This window comes from Thamnophis elegans, chromosome 1 (assembly GCF_009769535.1).
Source record: "Thamnophis elegans isolate rThaEle1 chromosome 1, rThaEle1.pri, whole genome shotgun sequence".
Classification (NCBI taxonomy): domain Eukaryota; kingdom Metazoa; phylum Chordata; class Lepidosauria; order Squamata; family Colubridae; genus Thamnophis; species Thamnophis elegans.
In genome coordinates this window covers 142162240-142176704 of record NC_045541.1, presented here as the reverse complement: position 1 = coordinate 142176704, position 14465 = coordinate 142162240, and the positions used below count along the sequence as shown (strand labels likewise).

The 14465-nt window shown below is 41.5% G+C and overlaps 1 protein-coding gene across 1 annotated transcript in view; it reads left to right on the top strand.

The window, feature by feature from the left end:
• Positions 1-3571: 3571 nt before the first annotated feature.
• LOC116506202 (alpha-1-antitrypsin-like) overlaps positions 3572-14465 on the top strand; it is a 32355-nt gene continuing 21461 nt past the window's right edge. The window contains exons 1-2 of the mRNA XM_032213851.1: positions 3572-3634; positions 4287-4385. Of these exons, the coding sequence (XP_032069742.1) occupies positions 3572-3634; positions 4287-4385 (162 nt within the window). The remainder of the gene's footprint in view (positions 3635-4286; positions 4386-14465) is intronic.

Here is a 14465-nt window from a genome sequence, read left to right as displayed (position 1 = left end):
AGATGCCTGGTCTCTGGTCCTTCTCTGGTGGTTCTTGGAATCGCCAAACGCTGCTGCCAGAAGTCTGTCGCTGGGAAGTCCCTCAGATCAAACGGGTCCGTTGGCGCCAGGGAGGTTCCCCCTGACAAGATGAGCTCTGACACCGGGGTGGACGCTCCAGAGGGTCCCAAAGACCCCTCAACTCCTGCCTGGCTCGCCAAAAATGTTGCAGCAGATTGAGGTTTGTAATCTACTTACGAAAGATCAGGACTTGAGACCACGAAGGAAGAGAAACAGGTTTATTGGATGCATTGAGTTCAGCGTGTTCACACACCAACATCTGAACTGCCTGGCTACGCCCAGGGCAGTGATTTTATACCTTTAATCAAACTTCGTCAATCAGAGGGCGTTTAAAGAGGCGTATTCATACAAAACGTAAAAACCCCTGTTCAGAACAGGGAAGTACATCTTGGAAAAATACAAAAGCAGATATTCATACCAACAGTTTTCTGCAACTTCTCTGTACTATCTCTCCCCCACGTCTGGCTTCCTGTGCCCCTCCTTTGCAGAGTCTTGCCACACTGTTCAGCCCTATTTGTAATTTGAGGAAGTTAAAAGTCAACTTTGGGACTCCAGGGCACTGGAGTAAAAGGCCAAACTAAAATGAATCTATAAGGTCCATTCTATTAAGACCACCTAACCTGGCCAGCCACTGGTGGGTTTACCTGTGCAACCCATGCTGTATCAGATAGATTGGCCCAGTCTTTTGTCTTCTACATAAGTTGGCACCAGTCTTTCTGGGGCTATTAACAAAGGTGGGGGCTGCTTTCCAAGAGCATGTTTCTCCTTTTCTCATCCAGGGAGGTATAATATTCCACCTTTTTAATATTTCCTAGAATATTTCATTCTTCTAGAAGTGTGGGTGCTAACTTTCAACAGGACCACAATAAATTGAATTGACTCATAAACCAGAGTGAATACTCTACTTAAAATATATATATTTTAAGCACATTATTCAAAAAGCTTAGCATTAAAAAGCTTAGTATTCAGAATTGATATTTTATTCCCCCCCTCAAAAAAACACAATTTAGTGTTAGATTTTTATTCCCTGCCTTTTCTTCAAGAATTCAAAGTGATTTACTTGAAGGCCTCCCTTAATTTAATAACAACCTTGTGAAATAGATTGGGCAGTCAGGCAACCCAATCAGTTTTCATAGGGATGATTTGTCCCTGATTCTCTCCAATTCTACTCATAAATTATAATTTATGTTGCTGATCTTGATTAGTTTTGTTTTACAATGATTATTGATGTGTTTTACATATGTGTATATTGAGATTTTTAATGTGCTTTTTTATTGGGTTGTTGTTTGTATGTGTTGTGAGTCTCCCAGGGTTACTTAGATGATATGGTAGCCAGAGGTGGTATTCATCAGGTTCTGCCCAGTTCTGGAGAACCGGTAGCGGAAAGTTTGAGTAGTTCAGAGAACCAGTAAATACCACTGTTGTGTACTCGAGTTACAAACAGCCAGTGTTAATCAAGCCAGAGGATGGTTTCTATTGGCTCACGCAGGGAGGCGTTCCGGTGGGAGAATGGCAATGTTCTAATTGGTTAATGTAATAAATAGCTGTCAAATCAATGGGTTCCGTTCTGTTGTGTTAATGTTCTGAGTTAATAAAGACAGTTGAATGCAGAATCGTCTCAGTCGTTCTTCACTACTACAGAGAATTTAATATTGGCAATGAGGAGCAGAAACGAACTCACACAGTGTCGCAGTTTCTTAAGACCTCTCTGATTGCAACAATGTCTACCATTCTGAATTTCGCTCCCTTCAGCGCAGAGGAAGAATCATGGGAAGCGTTCTTAGAATGTTTTGAATGCTTTCTCATTGCCCATGATCTAGCTGAAGTAAATACTGATTGGAAAAAAGGTTTTTTTTTTTTAAGTGCTTGTGGCCCTGAAATGTTTAGAATGGCCCGGGCACTTATGGCCCCAACTCCTATTACTTCTGTTCTTTGGGACATACTACTCAGCAAATTAAAAAATCATTATTTGCCAGCACCCTCTAAGATAACGCATAGACACTCGCTCAGACAATGTACTCAAAGAGACAGGGAATCCATCTGCCAATTTATGGCTTCCCTCCGTCATGAGGCAATACATTGTGACTTCCGTGAGATGGACAAGGCTCTCTTAGAGCAGTTAGTCTGTGGCATTAGGGATATCAGACTGCAGTGCAGGCTTTAGCCAAACCTGAGCTAACACTCCAAGCTGCTATAGATGAGGCCAGGGCTGCTGAGATGGCCAAAAAATCTACCACACAAATTCAGAACAGCTTGAATGGCGCTAGCCAACAATTCTCCGCTTTAATTCACCAACAAGCTGATTCTGAGGACACTTGGTCTGAGGACTGTGAAGAAATTGCCCAACTTCAATCAAAACCTAAAACAACTCCTGGGCCCGCCAAATTCCCTGATGAGGGTTGCCTGGGATGTGGGGGCAAACATCTATGCTTAAATTTCCATTTTAAAACTGCAATCTGTTGTTGTTGTGGTCGGAAGGGGCATTTGGTGAGCGTCTGCCGTGCAATTTTTCCTGAACTTGATCGTCAATCTGACCAATTCTCTGCCAAAAAGTCTTCCAGGTCGCTGTCTGGCTCCCATTCTCAGTGCTCTATGCTGGGCAGCGAAAGCTACCAAGGCACTTGGGATGTCCAAACCACAGCCAAGCAAGCAACAAAGATGTCCAAATTTTTCTTCACTGTTAAGATCGAGGGCTCTCCATGCCGAATGGAGATCGACTTGGGGTCTACCAAATCTATCATTTCTTGGCCATCCTTTCAGAAAGCCTCCCTATCTAGATGCACCTGTCGTCTGAGGGACTATCAGGGTAATCTGATTCCAGTCGTTGGAATGGATTCAGTCCTAGTTGAACACAACACTTTCAAGGGTCATCTGCCTCTAGTCGTGGTTGCCAAACCGCTTACCACCTTGCTGGGAATTGACTGGTTCTAGCCCCTAGGTCTCACCATTGATAGCATCCATTCCACCATGACTCATGACTTTGTTGATATCATTTCAGATGTGTTTTCTAGCTCTTTGGGTAATTATAAGGGAACCCCCATCACCCTTAATTTAGATCCTAGGGTAGCCCTAATATGTTTAAAGGCTAGAAGGGTCCCATTCACTTTAAAGACCAAAGTAGAGGCAGAATTAAACAAATTAATTGAACAAGCGATTTTAGAACCCGTCGATCATGCACAGTGAGAGACTCCAATCATCACCTCTGTGAAGGCCGACGGGTCGATCAGGATTTGCGTGGATTACCACTCAACAATTAATAAGGTATTACAAGCTAACCCGTACCCCATACCAGTAGTACAACATCTGTTGCACTCTTTGGGACACGGCAAAATTTTTGCCAAGTTGGACATGGCATAGGCATATCAACAGTTGTCTGTTGATGACGTCTTTGCCAATGCTCAAACTATCGTAATGCACAAAGGGGCTTTTCGTTGCAAAAGACTGCAATTTGGGGTTTGTGTTACCCCTGGGCTATTCTAAAGTCTTATGGAGCGACTGCTCCAAGGACAGCATGGTCCTGTATTTTGACGACATATTGATTGCTGCTTCTTGCAAATCTGATGTTCTCGTCAAAGTACAGGCCATCCTGCTTCGTTTCAGACAAGCTGGGCTGAGGCTCAAGAGAATCAAGTGTCATCTAGGAGTTCCCTCTGTGGAATTCCTAGGATTTATAATTGATGGATGAGGAATTCACCCCACCCCAGCTAAGGTAGAGGCCATCCATAGAGCACCCACTCCTACTTCTAAAGGTAAGTTGCAGGCTTTCCTGGGTCTCCTGAATTTTTATGTAGTTTTCTTGCTGCATAAGGCCACAATAGTGGAGCTATTGCACAGACTTCTGGACAGTGCAGCTGTCTGACAGTGGGGGACACGGGAGACACAACCCTTCACCACTGTCAAACGTTTATTGATGCCATCAGCTGTCCTCATTGAGTATGAAGAGCAGCTGCCATTGACCCTCACCTGTGATGCCTCTCCATACGGTATAGGGGCTGTACTGGCTCACTTATTACCCTCAGGTCTATGGCCGCCACTTCCTCCTAATTACAGATCACAAGCCTCTTCTAGAAATTCTTGCAGGAGATCAGCCGACACCCCCCATACTGTCACCCCGCATGCTCCGGTGGTCTGAATTCCTAGCGAGTTATTCCTATCAATTGAAATATCGGCCTGGGAAACAGGTAGGGCATGTGGATGCACTAAGTCAATGCCCACTGCCCTTGCAGGTACAGGACCCAGCGCCTACTTCCCTTGTGCTAGCGGTAGAGGACCTGGAACTGCCACTCATCACCATGGATATAGCAACATCTACTCGCAGTGATAAGGTACTTTCCCGAGTTTTAGAATGGACCCTTAAGGGGTGGCCAGTGGAGCCTCTAACTGAAGATGTTGTGCCCTATAGCCAGAGGAGAATGGAGTTATCTGCCTTAAGAGTGTTTGTGCTGTGGGGCAGCCAAGTTGTAATTCCTACAGAACTCTGTTCTCAGGTATTACAAAGATTGCATATGGGCCATCCGAGCATATGCCACATGAAAGCCCTTGGCCGCAGCAGCGTATGGTGGCCAGGGTTGGATGATGACATCAAACAGTGGATGGGACAATATGTAGCTTGTCAATCTTTTTAGACCTGCTCCCCCACTGCATTACTGAGAGAATGGGAGCAGCTGTCCACCCCTTGGTCATGACTGCATCTCGATTTTGCAGGCCCTATACAAGGGACTTACATTATGATCATAGTAGACACATTTTCTAAATGGGTTGAAATTATACCCATGGCATCAACCACTGCTGAAGCCTCTATAAGAGTCCTAAAGAAATTGTTTGTTTGTCATGGTTGCCTGATGTTGTAGTTTCAGACAAGGGACCACACTGGACAGCAGCCATTCTCCAAGCATTCTTGGCTTCTCTGGGTGTCCACCAGGTTCTAATGGCCCCTTTCCACCCTGCGAGTAACAACCAAGTGGAACAGGCCAACCGATCTGCCAAGGAGGCCTTAGGGAGAACGGGGTCAGGGACATTGCATGACAAAATTACCAGGTATTTGCCGTTCTAACATTCTACCCCCTTCCCAATAACTAACCAGAGCCCCGCCGAGTTATTGATGGGAAGGAAGCTCCGGACCACACTTGACAGGCTCCACCCGAATTATGGTATTCCAAAAAACCCATTAAGGCCTTTCCTAGCTAGGATGTTTGAAAAAGGGGACTGTGTTTTTGCACAAAACTTCGCTGGAGCACCTAAATGGCACAATAACTGAAATAACAGGACCCTGTTCTTACGGGGTCCTTCTGAGTGACGGTCGTCTGTGGTGGTGCCACATTGACCATCTGCGCCACTGCTGTGCATCCGGAGACCAGGTAGAAGAAGAGAACCAGCCCGACAACAAAAGAATCTGGATGGCCAAGCTATTCGGCAATGTCAATCCCCTCCCAAGCACTGCCCGTCGAACTCTCATCAGCTGATTTATCTCTGGACCCACATCTGCAGTCTGGGGTAGAGTCTCCGAGGCTGTCTAAGGACCGTCCTACTACTGCTCAGGAGGAGGGTACAGTCCTTCCTCCTACTCCAACACCGGCTCTGGAACTGCGATGCTCCGGAAGGGTCAGGTGCCGACCCGCCTATCTTTCCAACTACGTTTGCGTGAGCTCAGGGGAAATAAGTGTTGTGTACTCGAGTTACGACCAGCCAGTGTCAATCAAGCCAGATGGTGGTTTCTATTGGATCACACGTGGAGGCGTTCCGGCCGAAGAATGGCAACGTTCTAATTGATTAATGGTTTGACAGCTACCATATAAATAGCTGTCAAACCAATGGGTTCCATTCTGTTGTGTTAATGTTCTGAGTTGATAAAGACAGTTGAATGCAGAATCGCCTCAGTCGTTCCTCACTACTACAGAGAATTTAATAACCATCTCTGACTGGCCTTGCCCCCCCCCATCTATTCTCTGCCTCCTGAGTCTGAGCTGATCAGGAGGGAATGGGGATTTTGTAGTATCTTTCCCCTGCCCCCCAAGCCACACCCACAGAACCAGTAGTAAAGAATTTTGAATCCCATCACTGATGGTAGCCATACAAATCAAATTAGTAATAGCAAACACAGTAACTATACCTTAATCACTGTATGATACTGTTTTATGGCCTTTTAGAATCATAGAACCAAGTTAAGGTAAGTTAGTGAACAACTTGCCTCCAGAAGTTGTGAATGCTCCAACACTGGAAGATTTTAAGAAGATGTTGGATACCCATTTGTCCGAAGTGGTGTGGGGTTTCTTGCCTAAGCAGGGGGTTGGACTAGAAGGTCTCCAATGCCCCTTCCAACTCTGTTATTCTACAGTATATTCTAACTGCCTTGCACAATTTAGAAAAATACAGGTTTTAGAGTGCAGTTTCATTTCAGTTTTCAGGTGGTTTAGAAAGTCCCTATAAATGAAGTAAATGTGCATTAAAATGAGACTCAATCAATCACAGCTATCTCTGCTTATCTTCAAAGAGCTGGTCAAAGAATTTGCTCCTGAAAAGAATCCTGATGCTTGTGTTCTTGCTTTCCATTCTGAAGGATTATGAATTACGCCACATTATAACCTGGCTTAGATTTCAATTACTGATTACCTCCCTTTCATTCTTAATAATTCCAGCACATGTGCTTCTCATTATTTAGTCCTAATGTTTTGGTCAACATCAGGAAAAATAATAAAAGTTTTTTTAAAAAAGTACTTCCCTGGGGAGAATATATATTTTAAAAGAGCGCAAGCAACAAAATGGAGGAAATCTCTTCGACAGAAATCAGAACCTTTCCTCAGGGTTACATAACTGCATTGCATTTGATGTTTTCAAATTGCATAATCCTTTTTGGCATCCCCCTCTTAAAGGATTAGAATTAGCACCTACCTCCTCTGGTAGTATTGCCCAGAAGGTTCCCTTGTTATGTTAATCTCAAAATGCAGCGAGATGCTCTGTGATTAATTTACATGGGGAAATTTAAAAATACAAAATAAGCTAATTCAGTCAATATCTCAACATATAGTTTAAATGTAGTTAAATAATCTATGGACCCAATGAAGCAGTACAGTGGCCTAGAGGTGATGACACTCACCTCCCACCAGAGGTGAGTTCCTTCCTATTTGGTCCGGTTCGGCTGAATAGGTAGTAACTCTGGCGGACATGTGACTGTGCCAGTTCTATGATCGGCAGGGCCATCTTGATTCTGCATACGCGCAGAACAATCTTCATTAAAATTTTATTTTTTATTCATTTTTTAATGTTGTGTGCATGCACAGATCGTTTTAAATGAAAATGAGGGCACAGTTTTTTTACTACCGAACCAGTAGTAATGACGTCCGGAACCTACCCCTGCCTCACACTTGAGAGGTTAAGAGTTCAATCCCAGGCAGCAACAGATATTTCTCTATTTTAAGGCGCAAAGAGAAAATAACTGCTGCGAAGTCTGTATAGGCATCAGGAAGGGCATTCGGCCAGTAAATGCTCAGCTCCCTTCAGTTGCCCTGACTCCACCCCAATGAAAAGGGATTACAAGGTCATTACACAAAAAACCCTCTGCACCTAATAAATCTAATCTCTAATAGAATAAATCCTCAGATAGATGATCAAATATATTCTGATAAATTGCCAACATTTATTGTATTTATAAAATTTATACCAGTTTGCATCCATCACACAGTTTCAGCAACTCTGGGCATGATACAAAAATCAATCATATGAATAATAAATAAATGAATCAGAAGTGATGAGGGTGGGATAGTAATTTAATATCCTCCAAGTATTTTGGACTGCAACTTCTATTAACCCTGACAACTGTTTGTGATATCTGACTCACTGGAACTTTATTTAGAAATCTATAGAAGGTATCAACTGTATAGTTGCACTATAATAATTCAGGTTTATTCAAATAACAGCTATAATACTGGGGCTTTGCTATGTTTAGATTGTATTCCCTCAAAAGGTTTTTTTTCCAAATGGTATGAGACATGATGGCGAATCTTATGATAAATATGGATATCTATTTCATATAAGCATAATACATTTACTGAATGCTTTCATTTGTTGCTACAACCAGTATCAAAAGCAGGAATGGGCAATAATCAAATATTAAAACATCTGTCCCACACAGACAAAAATATCACCATGCTTTTGAGATACATACCATATAAAAACCACTCCATTGTGCAGCTTTAAGACAACCAAATCCATGATGTATAGTATATCATCAAGGAAAATAATTAGAGCTTACTCAACAGACCTTATGAGTAAACATGTATGCTCACAAATGGAGTAATTGATGGCATGTACCGTAGGTATATGTTGCTAACCAAAGTGGCCCAAACTTTTATTTGGGATTATGGAAAGAATTTCAGAAATAAAATTCCTTCTGCTGTTATTGTGTTTTTTTTTTTTCTTCCAAAGTTTCTCTTTAGAGATTTGATAGAAAGTCTTTTGGACATTCAAAATTCCAACTAATTACGCTGTATATTAAAGCCAATCTACTCCCAAACCAGTTGTAATGCAGAATCACTGTAATAATTAAAAGTAAACAATCTTATTTTTCCATTAGAATTCCTGTAATGTAATTTTTGAACATTGGATCATGATCACTGAATCTAAAACTTTTAGAAAATCTCACCCTACTCCTGATTAGTGGTCAAATATAAAAATAAATAATTGTCAGGCATAGATAAGTAAGCACACTTCAGTACTGAGGCTGGTTGAGCAAAGAATGGAGAAACGTTTTGTGCTGCTGGAACAGAAGTTTTTTTTTAGGTGAGAATTTGATGTACCTAAATAATATCTGAACTATTACAGATCAACTGATACCTTATACCAGTGGTTCCCAAACTTGGCAACTTTAAGACTTGTGGACTTCAACTCCCAGAATTCTCCAGCTAGCTCTTCTCTGGGAGAACTCTGGGAGTTGAAGTCCACAAGTCTTAAAGTTGCCAAGTTTGGGAATCACTGCCTTATACCTATCAACTTATACCTATTAATTTAGTGTCAAGTTACAGAGGTACTGGAAAAAATGATCAGTTTTCCTGTCAGAAAACTGGAAGCCATCTTTTGCATGGGGCCTTCAGGCCTGCCACATTTTCAACTGTGGGAAAATGGGAGGGGGAATTATATGGAGTATGGGAGATATATACTCAAAATAACATTCCTTTCTCAAAGAGTCAAGGACACATTGCCCTGCAGCTGGTGTCCTGGGTGTATCTGGGAGGCACCTCCTGTTTTGGATGATGCCTGATTGGATAATGTGAAGGACATGTGGGTGCTGGGCAGAGACTTGAACTTTCATTTGGGTGGGGAACCTGGAAACTTTCAGATTCGGGTTTTCCCAGATGTGCCAATATGACATCTCTAATGAAATGAAACTTTGAGGAAACTCAAGCCTCAGAGTCTTCTTTCATTGGGGGTGTTACTTTGACCTCTGACATTTACACTTACAACTCTTGCAGTATCTCCCTTGTCACATGATTAAAATTTGACCACTTGGCAACTGGCATGTATTGGTGACAGTTGCACTGTGTTTTTTTGGGGGGTGTGTGTGTCATGTGATTACCATTTGCCAACTTTCCAGCCAGCTTCTGAAAAACAAAATCGGTGGGGGAAGCCACATTTGCATAATGGCCACATGATTCACTTAACAGCTGAAGTGATTCACTTAACAACCATGGCAAAAAAGGTTGTAAAATGGGGCATGACTCATTTAATAACCACCTTGTTTAACAACAAAAATGTTGTGCTCACTTGTGGCCATAGGTCGAGGGTTACCTGGTACTACGAATTTTTTGCTAGTTATCAACATCAGATAAGAGGGGGAGCCATGATAAAATGTCTACAGTATCATCTTTGGAGAGAAATGGGGGGGGGATATGAAATATTTCTACCTGAGGCTGCCTTTTGGAGGAAGCAATGCCAGTTCAGATGATTAAATAATGTGACTAAGTAGATGGCAGCCTCATAGGGATGCTGAGAAGAAGTTCATCATGTATACAGTGTGTTGGGCTATGCTGCCAGTATCTTCAAATATCCTGTTAATGAGAGCAGAAATTATATTCACAAGGAACTTGGTGAACTGTTTCCTTTGGAGGCTTCTTCTCCCTCCAATAATGAGCACCAGAAGGGTTTCTGGGGAACAATCTTGCCCTGGGAGAAGGAAAAATAAAGAGAATCAGATTAAGCCAGTTCCATGAAGAAAGAGCAAAAGGAGAAGAGGAAAAGCAGAGGGGGTTGGGGGGCTAAAGGAAAGTGGAATAGGATAGTAAAGAACACGTTAGCTAAAGTAGAAAATAGAAGTAATGCAAAGCAGGGTGGAATGTGATCCAGATGTCATCCATCTAGGCAACCAAGCTAACCACCATTCTCATACTTTTCATCCTTTCTGTACTCCCTCCGCCCCCCTTTCTGGATGTCTCGTATCTTTGGAAAGTATCATCCTAAGAGCATGAACTTGTAATTCAGGAACCAGCAAACGTAAGTGCCAGGGGCTAATAAATACATCTGTTGTGCAAGCTTTTGACAATCTCGTCTCCAGCATCTAGCATGGAATTTCACATAAGCTCATTGAAGAATGCTGGTGTTTTATGAAATGTTGACGTTCTCATCAGAAATATTTTGGGCTTTGGTGTTTTTGTTTGAAATCAGGAGACATATCATGTGACAGCCCTGTAATTTTGTGAGATCTGGGATATTTGCAAAAAAAAACAACCCATCTATTTTAATTTTTGATTAATTTTTATATCATGTTGAGGTTCTGCAAATGTGATCCAGGGATGTTGATATTGCCTTAGCACCAGTGGGGATTATGTTGCTGTTGATTCCTGGTCTAGCTATTGGTTTTGATAAGCCGTTCTACAGACCTGTTTTGGCTGAAGAGCACTGCAGAAATGCTTTAAAGAAATAAACAAAGATGGTTGCCAAGTGCAAGCAAGGCCCATGTTAAGGCAGAAGTGTGTTTTCAATATTTTGAGTTTGCCTGAATTTCCTGAGAAAACAAGTAATCTTATACAAATAGAATTATGATTTCCAACCTCACCAGATGAAAGCCAGGTGAGAATTATGGGGCCCATCTGGTTCCTGAATTATAATGATGCGTGAGGGAAAGGGACCATTTTTTAAATAACACCTTAATTAAAAATGGAGAGAAATAGTTATGGAGGCAATTAGGGTATGGGGGCTTACTTTTCCATTTATTTCCATTTTGTAAAGCCAATTGTATCGAGTACTAATTAAGGACCATTCTTGTAGCTGCTTTCATCATTCACATTTTCTTCTTCATAGAGTGACTAGCATAATATGATCATGTTTGTATGGCACAGCTAATTCAATGTGCTCAGCTCTGCAGGTGGCCAAGAGCCAGATATCCTTGTTAAATATCCCCTGATGATTATCAAGCCAGAATAAAGAGTCCTTTTCATTTTCTTTCATGGTTGCATAATAGCATTTGATGCAACAAATCTTGGGAGAGGCTAAGGATGGGCAAAGTTTGGAATGGAATGAAGACAGCTGTCTTAGGGAGTCCCAGGTGTTGAAGCCTAAAAGGCAAAATATGAGAAAGGGTGGGCAGAAGTAACAAAGAAATCCAGAACCACAAAAGTGAAATTAAATGAGTGAGAAGAAGAGTAGGAAGACTTGTAAGACTCAGGAATGGCAAGGTTACAGTTTCTTCTTGCCACACTTCCCATTCAAATGTAAATCCATGAGTTTATTATGACACCTTAGGGTAGGGGTGTCAAACTCATGTCATCACGGTGGCGTCATGTGATGTATCAGGACTTTTTTTCCCCTTTGCTTTGCCGGGCGTGGGCATAGCCAGCATGTGACACATCCAGCCCTTTGTTTTATCACCACACAATAAAAATGCATTATAATAATATGGGAATAATCCTAATTCCAAAATTAGGAAAGTGCCTAATTTATTTTGTAAAGGATGCTTAAACAAATTCTGTCATTTGTTCTTTCTTAGCCTAATGTGCTTTATCCTTGATCTCCTGGCTTACAAAGCAGTTTACAGAACAAAAATAATGAAGTGGTAGAGACTTGAATGTCAGCTTTTTTTTAATCCAACACAACTTGGAATTGGTTCTTTGTAAACTTAAATATGAAGACCATGGTTGGCAAGTGTGTGGGGACTTGAAGGTCTTGTACATGCTGCTCGGGCAACAAGCTGGGTATACCAAATACCCTTGTTTTCTGTGTCTATGGGACAGTCAAGACCGACAAAATCACTGGACCAAGAAGTGTTGGCAGCTGAGGGTGCTAACAGTGAAAAAAATGTCCTCCGAGAAACTTTTGTACCTCCCCATAAAGTTCTTCTACCACCTCTCCACATAAAATTGGGATTGATGAAGCATTTTGTAAAATCACTTCCAAGAGATGGAGAATGCTTCAAATACTTGGTCACCAAGTTTTCCTGCCTATCGGAGGCAAAATTGAAGGAAGGTGTGTCTGTCGGACCAGACATTAGAAGGCTTATAGTTGATCAAGAGTTTGTCAATACCATGATGGATCCTCAAAAAGAAGGGTGGATTGCATTTAAAGAAGTCGTACAGAAATTTTTAGGCAATAACGAAGATCCTCACTACCAAAAGATTGTCGGAAGAATGCTGAAAGCATTTCAAGCTTTAGGTTGCCTGATGAGTTTGAAAGTGCATTTCCTCCAGTCCCACCTTGACTATTTTCCTGAAAATTTGGGAGCTGTGAGTGAGGAACAAGGTGAATGATTCCACCAAGACATTAAAGAGATTGAAAGGGGATACCAGGGAAAATGGAGCATTACAATGATGGCAGACTACTGTTGGATGCTTCAGAGAGACATTCCAGATGCTACTCACAAGTGTAAATGCACCAAGAGGAGCCTCACAAGGAAGAAGAATCAAGTTTTGTGTGTGTAGGTGAGCTCATTTCAGTTCAAAAAAGGATTTTCATGAAAATATTGTAATAAAATTTTAATTTTATAAGTCTATTTCCATTTATTTTGAGGTATTGCCTTATTTAACATAGTTACCTAAATTGTCAGGAAACGTGATGTCCTATGACAAAATGGAGGTCATTTTTGGATTCAGCGCACCAAAAAACATAAAGATTACATGGAAAAACCAGAACAGCTCTCGAAATTTTTTTTTTGCAGACCTGTGAATTGGAGAGAAATTCAAAACCAAAGATGCCATCAATAAATTTAACCAAATATTTGTAAATCATTCTGAATTTATAGGAAAAGGTGAAGTACAGATAGTCCTTGACTCCAAAATTTATGTTGCTAAGTGAAACTTTTGTTAAGTCAGTTTGCCCCATTTTACGATTTTTCTTGCCACAGTTGTTAAGCGAAACATTGCATTTATTAAGTTAGCAACATGATTATTCAGTGAATCTGCATTCCCCGTTGTCTTTGCTTGTCAGAAGGTCGCAAAAACAGATCACATGACCCCAGGACACTGCAGTCATCATAAATACGAACCACTAGCCAAGCATCTGAATTTTAATCATGTGATCAAGGGGATCCTGCAACAGTCGTAAGTGTGAAAAATAGTCATAAGTCACTTTTTCAGTGCTGTTGTAACTTTGAACGGTCACTAAATGAACCATTGTAAGTCGAGGACTACCTGTACAAATTCAATGGTCCCTATTCTGCACAAATTACATTTGGTATAGGAATTAAATTCAGACTGATCTCAGTTCCTATGCTGTGCATCAATGCTTAATTTTTACAGTAAATCTCTGCTCACTGAGAGACTAGAATATTTGCAGACAAATAGTTAGGTTCACATCCTATGCATTCCCATAGTTGCCTAGTTCTAATTTCTCCCTTTTGTAAACTTTTAAAAAACAGAAAGTATGCGGGATGGTTTCTGGACTTCTTTCGAATCTCTCAGTGAATTTAGAATGGAGGTTGACTCCCTGCTCAACAGCCATAGGAATTCACTGAGGAATTTTTTCTGGATCCAAACTGCCTTGCTTCATCCGGTTTCAAATCTTTTCTTTCTTTTTTCTACTTTTCCCACCACACCAAAAGTGATCTAGTTCTATTCTGTTTGTTTGGAAAAATTTTTGCTGATAGACAAATTGACAAACAGACGGATCAATAAAATCCCTTCAGGTATATGGATAGTACTTGCCTTACAGCTGTGGCATACAGTTGTATGATTGACCAAAACTCACTTAACAGCTGCATTGTTTAGCCATCTAAATTTTGGGCTCAAATGTGGTTATACAGAGGTGGGTTGCTGCCGGTTCAGCCTGGATCAGCCGAACCAGTAGTAGTGGTGGTGGGAGGCTCCGCCCACCTGCCTGGATGCTTCTGTGCATGCGCAGAAGCATCGCACACACAGATGCGCGACCGAACTGGTAATAAAAATATTGGCAACCCACCTCTGTGGTTATAGGTTGAGGCCTACATA